Source organism: Rattus norvegicus, chromosome 1, assembly GCF_036323735.1.
Source record: "Rattus norvegicus strain BN/NHsdMcwi chromosome 1, GRCr8, whole genome shotgun sequence".
Taxonomy (NCBI): Eukaryota; Metazoa; Chordata; class Mammalia; order Rodentia; family Muridae; genus Rattus; species Rattus norvegicus.
In genome coordinates this window covers 252,816,107-252,825,456 of record NC_086019.1, presented here as the reverse complement: position 1 = coordinate 252,825,456, position 9,350 = coordinate 252,816,107, and the positions used below count along the sequence as shown (strand labels likewise).

At 46.8% G+C, this 9,350-nt stretch overlaps 1 protein-coding gene across 1 annotated transcript in view; it reads left to right on the top strand.

The window, feature by feature from the left end:
• The first annotated feature begins 2,781 nt into the window (after positions 1-2,781).
• Positions 2,782-9,350, top strand: part of Cpn1 (carboxypeptidase N subunit 1) — a 28,890-nt gene continuing 22,321 nt past the window's right edge. Inside the window, exons 1-2 of the mRNA NM_053526.2 lie at positions 2,782-3,200; positions 7,989-8,185. Coding sequence (NP_445978.1) covers positions 2,978-3,200; positions 7,989-8,185 — 420 coding nt within the window. The 5' untranslated portion in view covers positions 2,782-2,977. The remainder of the gene's footprint in view (positions 3,201-7,988; positions 8,186-9,350) is intronic.

Here is a 9,350-nt window from a genome sequence, read left to right as displayed (position 1 = left end):
GTCCTGTGACCTCATGTGACATGCAAGCATCTAAATTCTAAAGGATATGTATTAGAACATTTCTGGTTGTACAACCACCACCATTGCTATACCTGGTCTTAGAACTTCTCACGACCCTAAAAGGAAATCTTGTGTCTGGTTACAGTCACTGCTCACTCCCGTGCCTAGCCATGGGTAATCTCTAATCAACCACCCATTTCCCTACACTGATGTTGGCCTTTTGGAAACAGCTCATGTGAAAGAACTCAAACAAGATGGAGCCTTTCTCATCCAGCCTCTCTCTGAGGTACAGCACTTAACGCACATCCACAGCACACAAGGTGCCAGAACTTTGTTCCTTTCTACTGTCTAACAACATCCAATAGTGTGACGCGTTGAACTGTTTCCACTGAGCAGGGCAACTGTTCGCTTTCACGCAGGTCTCCTTTCTCGTGGGTAAATAACTAGGAGTAGAACTGTTGGGCTCGACAGAAAGTGCATGTTTAGCCTTCGAGAGACGTTTGAACTGTTTTCTTTTCTTTTTTTTAACTGTGTGGATATGAGCTCACATGGAAGTCATATCTTTTTTTTTTTTTTTATTTCATGTGTATGAGCACACTGTAGCTGTCTTCAGACACACTGGAAGAGGGCATCGGATCCCATGACAGATGGTTGTGAGCCACCATATGGCTGCTGGGAATTGAACTCAGGACCTCTGGAAGATCAGTCAGTGGTTTTTTGTTTTTTTTTTTTTGTTTTTTTTTTTTTTTTTGGTTCTTTTTTTCGGAGCTGGGGACCGAACCCAGGGCCTTGCGCTTCCTAGGCAAGCGCTCTACCACTGAGCTAAATCCCCAACCCCCAGTCAGTGCTCTTAACCACCGAGCCATCTCTCCAGCCTGAACTGTTTTCTACAATGGCCGCACTACCTGATTTTTCCCATGAGCACTGTGCGAGGGCCCTGCTGTCACACCGGTTTCCCTGAGCATCCCTCTATATTATGGTTCTTTTAGGGGAAATGAAGTGATATCTCACTTGGTCTTAACTTGGATTTTCATAACGAATACTGAACTTTTTGAAAAGCTGACCATTTGTACCTTGGTAAAATGTCTGATCTCTTGACTATTTTTTACTAGTGTGTACTTAGTGTATGAAACAATGGGGGCTGGGAGGAGAGTATGAAAATTTCATACATACAGTATTTTAATTGTATTTAACTGCCCACACTCATCTACCTCCAGCTAGTTCCCTTCCTGTTCTCTAATAACCTCCTTCTATTTAACATCTTTTTAAAAGATTCCCTACATGACTTAAAAGAAAAACCATATAACTGACTTTCTCGCTTAAACATCGTTCCATTCCTTTCTCGAAAGCCATAACATTTCATTCTTTATGGCTGAATAATATTCCACTGTGTGGATGCAGGCCACATTTTTATCCATCCATCCATTGCTGAGCACCTCAGCTAGCTCCAGAACATGACTATTGCGAACAGAGCCGTAGACACAGGTGTAAAGGTTTCACTGAGCTGTGCTGAAACCCTTACAACTTACAAAACCCTTTGTGCATACATCCAAGAGTGTGAGGGCTAAGTCATGCGGCAGTCCTATTTTTAATTTAAATTTAAATTTAATTAAATTAATTTAATTTAAAACAACACCACCAACAACCCATACTCGCTTCCATAAAGGCCGGGCATTAACTGACATTTCTCTGGGTCATCACCAGCATTTGCTGCTCTCCTGATGTTGGTCATTCTGGCTGGTGTGAGACCGGCTTTCAACCTTGTTTTCATCTGTATTTTCCTCATGATTAGAGATGTTGTCCATCTGGATTTGAAAGGCAGCTCGACTCCTTCACTCGTTGGTTGGGCCGTCTGTTCTTGTGCTTAGTTTTGCTGTTGCTGATGTTTGAATCCCATGTGTACGGGTGTTTTGTGCCCATGTCTGTAACTGGTATTTGTGGAGGCCAGAGGAGGCTGTCAGGTTCCCCAGAACTGGAGTCACAGGCAGTTGTGAGCTGCCGTGTGAGTGTAGAACCGAAGCCTGGGTCCTCTGGAGAGCAGCTTTGCTCCACTGCTAACCCCCCCTCGCTCCTCTTTAGGCTTTTTTTTTTTTTTTTTTTGAGACAAGGTCTAATGGGATAGCCCTGGCCGGCCTGGAAGACCAGGCTGACTTCACACTTACAGCAATCCTCCAGCCTCTTCGTGCTAGAATTATAAGTGAGTGCCAGTGCATTCCAGCTTCTTTAAATTCTGGATATTAATCCTCTATTGGATGAATATCAGGCAGACGTTTCCTCCTGTTCAGTAGGCTATACGCTGCTGTGCAGAAACGTTTTAGTTTCTGGAATCACAACTGCCAAGTCTCATTCTAATTTCCTGAGCTATCAGAGTGCTACTCCGAAAGCCATTTTCTTATGCCGGCGCCGAACTTCCTATCATTTGCTACAAATTATTTATTACTGACGGACACATTATCAAATGTGTGATTTCTAATTGTTGGCTCCAAGCAGACGCCTCTTTTTCTCAATTGGTCTTGTTTATCTTTAAGATCTTTGAGCGGGGAAGACAGAGTGGTGCTTCAGAACGGGGCCGGGGACAGGGATTGAAGGGGGCGGACAGATCCTTTTGTAAGTTGTAACAAGCACATGCCAAGTCTCTTTAAAACCCCTGGGAATCAAAGGGTTAGAAGCAGCTGTTTCTTGAAGCCTGTTTACAGTCCAGTTAATCAGTAAGCCAGAATCAGAGAGCTTCCCAAAGTGGAGATGCGCAGAACCCTTCCAAAAGGTTTTCCAGGTTTAGGAGGGGAAGGGAAATGAGTCCGGAGGGCAACGTGGCTATCCCGGGGCCACAGAAATAATTCCCAGTGTAGCAGAGGCGGGTCCCCAGCCTCCTGCAGGTGCGGCGGGTGCGAGGCGGCTACTCTGGATCCCAACAGGCAAAGGATTGCTTGGAGAGAGCGGGAAGGCACATTTTAGAGCCGCTTAGAAGCTCCTCGAGATGCCAGACCTGCCCTCAGCCTTCCTGCCCCTCCTCCTCCTCTCCAAGTTTGTTACCCCGGTGACCTTTCGTCACCACCGCTACGACGACCTCGTGCGGACGCTGTACAAGGTGCACAACCAATGCCCGGACATCACGCGGCTCTACAACATCGGGCGCAGCGTGAAGGGGAGGTACCTCTACGTGCTGGAGTTTAGCGACTATCCTGGGACCCATGAACCCTGTAAGTCTCGAGTTGTTCTGGGGGGTGTTGGGCCAAGAACTCCTTTCCTCTACAAACCCAGAGATCGAGGTCGCAGCAACAGTGGAGTTCTCTATATACAAATACATTACCTCTTCCTCCGCCGAGAAGGCAGCTGGCACCACTTGGTTCTCAAGCTTCCCTAGCCCCTGGGGAGCTGCCACTCCAGCATATTCCTCTTTTCTAGTTCTGTTTGCTCAAAACTCCATGGGTAAAGGGTGTCTTCTTCCTGTTCCCTCCACCCTCCCCTCTTTTCCCTCACACCCTGGGTCTTTTTCTCTCACTCCCGCTATCAAAATCCAACGACTTGGGAACATAGCAGAATGTCCTAGTTCTCCTGAGGGACCAGATAGATCCCTTCCAGAAACAACGTGGTGTCCTAGAGAGAGTTTGGGGAATTGGGATATTGGCTTGCTTTCTTGTTAGTTTGCTTCTGTTACCAAAGCAATCTGTGTTCACTTCAAAAATTAGTTCATGACCAGCCTGGAAATATTAAAAAAAAAAAAAAATCTCGGGGTTGAGGATTTAGCTCAGTGGTAGAGCGCTTGCCTAGCAAGCGCAAGGCCCTGGGTTCGGTCCCCGGCTCCAAAAAAAAAAAAAAAAAAAAATCTCAAAACAACCAATCAGCTGACAGAAGCACTCACAGAGACCTAGCATTTACATCGGTCGATGTCTGTCCCTTCGGTCACATTATCCATCCTACATCTCAAATGTAAAAGGGAATCCCGCTGTCACTTTTTCTTAGTTCTTCGTCTGTGTAGTCAACACAGCTCTCTGGCATCTTTCTTGGTTGCGTAACGAGCAGTTACCTTGTCTCGTCAGCTGCTCAAATATTGATGAACGCCGACGCTCTTGTTGCTTTGTTTGTAGCAGTGGTGACATAGTTAAGTGACACGTCTTATTTCAGACCCTCCCTCAGAGGGTCAACGGCAAAGCTCTTTCCCTCCGGTATCCCAACTGCACTCCGTCCTTCATTATACTCTGCCTTGAATCATTGCACAAAGCTCCCAATGGTCTCCTAGCTAAACCCACCAACTTGCCCAAAAGAGGCCAGAATCATTTCTCTCAATACTAATAGTCTTCTTGCTCTCTTGCTTTAAAGGTTCAATGTGGTATTGACCACGAGAGCTTCTAAATTTTATAGAGCTTGCTCAAGAAGAGCCACGTGATTCCCCTGGGGTTAGAGCCTTGCATAACAGTACCTGCCTTCCGCTTAAGGCTGTTGATGAACTTTGTGAGGTTCTAGTCCACGCCCCTTCTTGGTGCCCCCCCCCCCACCGTGCTTCCAGCCTTCCAGCACTCAGGGTCTTCCTTGAGGCTATGGCAGACAGGGCGGGCTTTTCCCCTGAGTTAGCACTTCTTCCATTTGCTCCTTACATTCCTTCATTCTACAAATATTTACCCATCGCCTACTAGAACTTTTGATGGGGCTGGAGAGATGGCTCAGCAGTTAGGAGAGCATTTGCTGTTCTTACAGAGGCCCCAAGTTGGGCTCCAAGCACCCAGCAGCTCACAAACACCTGAAACTCCAGCTCAAGTGGGTCTGGTACCCTCTGAAGGGCTCTACGGACCATGCAGACACATGTACATAGAATTATATGGTAAACCACAAGGGGAGAGAGAGAGAAAAAAAGATCCTTATAAAGAAAGAACTTGGGGACTGGAGAGATGGCACAGTGGTTAAGAGCACTGACTTCCAGAGGTCCTGAGTTCAATTCCCATGTGGTTACATGGTGGCTCACAACCATCTGTAATGAGATCTGATGCCCTCTTCTGGTGTGTCTGAAGACAGCAATAGTGTACCCACATACATGAAATAAATAAATTAATCTTAAAGAAAGAAAAGAAGGAAGGAAGAAAGAAAGAAAGACAGACAGACAGACAGACCTTTCAGGCAGGCGTGCTGACACTTCAATAGGCTTTGGGAGGACAACAAAGAGTAATTCAGACTTTGCCCTAATAAGGCTGAATTATAGCAGAATGAATATATATATATATATTTTGCAGACCAGCAATGAATGGGGCAGTAGGTATGTCAGATGGAGTGAGTGCTATAGGAAGAGCTTAAACTGGAAGGAGAGATGGGCGTCCTGTGCTACAATCCACAGGTTAGCAGAAGAGGCCACTCTCTCCCAAAGGTTCCTCTGCCTCAAGTGGTGTTGAGCAGAGATCTGAAGGGTCTCTGAGATCTGACAGGCTAAGGAAAAAGAGAATGCAGTTCCCCAGGAGGCAGAGGGCGATTAGCATATGTAGTTCCAGCAGAGGCACTGAGATCCGAGCCAAATGGTTGAGAGCATTGAGCTCACTTGGGAGTGAGAATCAGGTGGAGCCACCTCGGTCTTTACTTTGAGCTAAGAGAGACTCCGACTGAAGAGTTTTAAAGATGCTCGGGATGGAGGCCAACAAAGGGGCTCCACCCGGCTGCTTTTAGCAGGTGAATGGAGTTTTAAGGAACCGCTATCACACTCCGTGACTGATCTGTGCTGACTTCTACCGAAAGAGCTGAAGAGCTGGGACAAAGATAAACGCTGTCCACAAAGCCCAAAGATTCCATGTCGGGGGCCCTTCCACGCCCTTTACAGAAAAGTTTTTATCCACTCCCCACTGATGTTAATGATCCACTCAGATGCAGGGAGACTGCATGGGAGACGTTTTATAACGACGTAGGTTTGAGGGTGCGGGAGCTCCAGCCAAAAGAACCGCTGGCAATGCTTATTACAAGACAGCCGTCTCCTGTCTCTATTGTTTAAAAGCAGAGGGTTCGCTAGTGAACACTCACTGAACACAGCCCAACGCTGGGGGAAATAGGCCAGCGACTCCTGCACCTGAGTCTCACAGGTGCATTGGACCTTGCATTGGACAGCCTCGAGAATAGAGGGAACTAAAGAGATTTCCCAAATTTTATTTTACCAAAGACAAACACCTAGATAACCTAATTACTAGCACCAACATTTCCTTAAAAAGAAAGCTGAGGAATGGACTGGAAGTGTGCTGCATGCCTTTATTCTCAGCCCTCAGCAAGCAGAAGGAATTCTGTGAGACCACACTGGTCTAGACAACAAGTTCCAGAACAGTCTGGGGCTGCTGAGAGAGACCCTTTTATATACCTGCATGGTATTTCCTAAAGCATGATCCTTGTGGGAAAGCATTCATTAGAGAGGCTTCTTGTGATGAGTTACTCTGAAGATAAATAATGATGAGGTTTTCTTTATTTCTTTCCTTCTTACTTTCTTTCTTTCTTTCTTTCTTTTCTTTTTTCGGAGCTGGGGACCGAATCCAGGGCCTTGTGCTTCCTAGGCAAGCGCTCTACCACTGAGCTAAATCCCCAACCCCCCCTTTTTTTTTCCTTTCTAAAGATATGCTAAGGTCATCTACTCAGCTAATGCTGGGTCCCGTTGAGGAAATAAGCCATGAGCATACATAGGTAGAGTCCAGAACAGTAAGTACCATGAAAGGAAAGCCACAGAGACTCCCTCCTAACCAGAAGAGCTCAGACTTAGTTTGAACTGGACCAGCAAGGACAGCAAGGAAATAGGGAGACGAAGAGGAAGAGAATCAACAACCAGAGAAGCAGACATATGCTGTGTAGAAAAGAGGGCAGCGCCGGAAGAGCTTTTGTTGAAAGGGGAGCACAGCTTCTCACATTTAGTGACCCTAGAACAGCAGTTCTTAACACGTGGGCCAAAACCCCTTTGGGATCGCCTATAGGACATCCCATATTTGCATTATGGTTCATAACAGTAGTAAGATGTAAAGGAAAGATAAAATAAGTTTATGGCTGTGGGTCATGAGGAAATGTATTAAAGGGTCAAGGCATTAGGAAGCTGAGAACCATTGAGCTAGAGGCTTTTACAGAGCCCCCCATCTGACATCTGTTGACAGTTAGTGTGGCCAAAGGGAGAGTAAAGCCCAGGCAGAAGTAGATTCCTTTCTCTCTCATGCCTCAAGACATGCCTTTCCGACTATCAGAGCCCCAAATGCCAAACAACTTACATCTTCAACTGGAAAGATTTTACCAGGACCAAGAGCAGTTTTGGGGGAAAAGCCATTGTTCAGGAAGATTGGGGTGATGGGTGTGTCTTTGCACATGCACTCTTCTGGGTGGGACTGAGTGCTCTCTGCGCATTGATGTCTACTTTGCCAGGCAGCCTCAGACAAGTTACTTAGCATCCAGCCCTCACCTCTTCACTCTGAGGCTATGGGACCTACTCCACAAGTTTTCTGTTAGGATTAGCAATACCGGGGCTGGAGAGACGGCTCAGCGGTTAAGAGCCCTGACTGCTCTTCCAGAGGTCCTGAGTTCAATTCCCAGCAACCACATGGTGACTCGCAACCATCTGTAAAGAGATCCGATGCCCTCTTCTGGTGTATCTGAAGACAGCTACAGTGTACTTATGTATAATAAATGAATAAATCTTAAAAAAAAAAAAAGATTAGCAATACCGAACCTCAACGGCTAGTATACTTGGGGTTCAATAAATGATGGCCATTATTATCCTGGTCATGGATTTCTATAAAATTTCCAATTACAATTTATTAGGAAGGGGATCGGTAGGAAATACCTAATCAAAGCCTGAGATTGCCTTTCCATTTTGGGTTAGGGATTGGGGGTGGGGTGAGTTGGGGGACGGGATGCGGGGGTGGAGTGGGGTTAGACTGGATCTTTTGAGTCCCAAGTTAGTGTTGAACTCACTGTGTAGACAAAGCTGACCTTGAATCCATGGTCCTCCTGCCTGCCCCTTCAAGAGCTGGGTTTTGTTTCTGTGCCAGTGGAACCGGAAGTCAAGTACGTGGGGAACATGCACGGGAACGAGGTGCTGGGCCGCGAACTGCTGCTGCAGCTGTCGGAATTCCTCTGCGAGGAGTTCCGGAACCGGAACCAGCGCATCCTGCGCCTCATCCAGGACACCCGCATTCACATCCTTCCATCCATGAACCCTGACGGCTACGAGGTGGCTGCTGCCCAGGTACGCGATCCGAGGGAGATCTGTGAAAAAACTAACGACATCTTATGAAACGAGTGCCAGTAGGCAGTGCGTCGTATGTTCTGTTGTAAATATCAGTTGAAGAAGAAAAGGTATAACTGCTGGGGTGCAGGAAGGGGCAAAGGCTTAAGACTGGAGAACCCTTTAGTGCTCTAGCCCTGCAGGCGGTTTAAGCGCTCAGGCAGTAAATAGACAGGCGCTGTTTGAACCCCTGATCCCAACACCAGCCCAGCTAACCTCAAGATCTTGTTATGGGAACAGATGTGGAAATTCCTCTGCAACGCCTTGTAAATGGGAAAATATACCCACCTTCCTGTACTTGTAACCGAAGAGCACAAACTTTCCCCAGATCTTGGGGGGGGGGGGGACTAATTCAATTCTAGATGATTTTTTTTTTTTTGGCCTATTGAGACTTTAAACGTGCTAGTCAGTGCTCCTCCACCGAACTACATTCCCCAGCCTTCTTTTCATATTTTTTTAAATTCTGAGACAGGAGCTTGAAAATTTGCCTAGGCTAGAACGCACGAAGCAGGTCTCGGGCCTAGGACCCTCCTGACTCAGGGTTCCAGGTGACTGGTTTTAGCGGTGCCGCTATGCCTAGCATCAGTTTCTGTGGAGAAAGAATCATACACCTAGGAGTTGGGATGGTTTCTAGAAGTCATGGAGGTCAGGGAAAGATTCCCTCAAATCTTGCTGGTGCATCACTCTGACCCCCATTTCGGTCCTCAGAACTCCAGATAAAAAGTTGCCATTGTTTTAAATGGACACGTTTGTGGTAATTTGTTGCAGCAGCAGTCCGGATCTGTTACACCATTTGCTCTGTTTGTGGGAACCTGGGAACCTTCCTTTAGGTGATGCTATTGTTCCTCCTCCCCTCCCTCCTTCCTTCCCTCCTCCCCTCCTCTTCCTCCTCTTCCTCTCTTTCTCCTCTTCTCACTCCTCCTGTTCTCTCCCCACTCTGCCTTCTTTTTCTTCCCCTTCCTCTCTTTTGGCTCTGCTAGAGATGAAATCCAGAAACCTCACACATTCTAAGCAAGCCTTCTGACACCAAGCCGCAGCCCCCATCCCAGAGAACCCTTCCTTACCGGCCTGACTAATGGCCAGCCGTGTACAAAATCAAAGGGTAAAGCCTGTTGCCATTAAATTG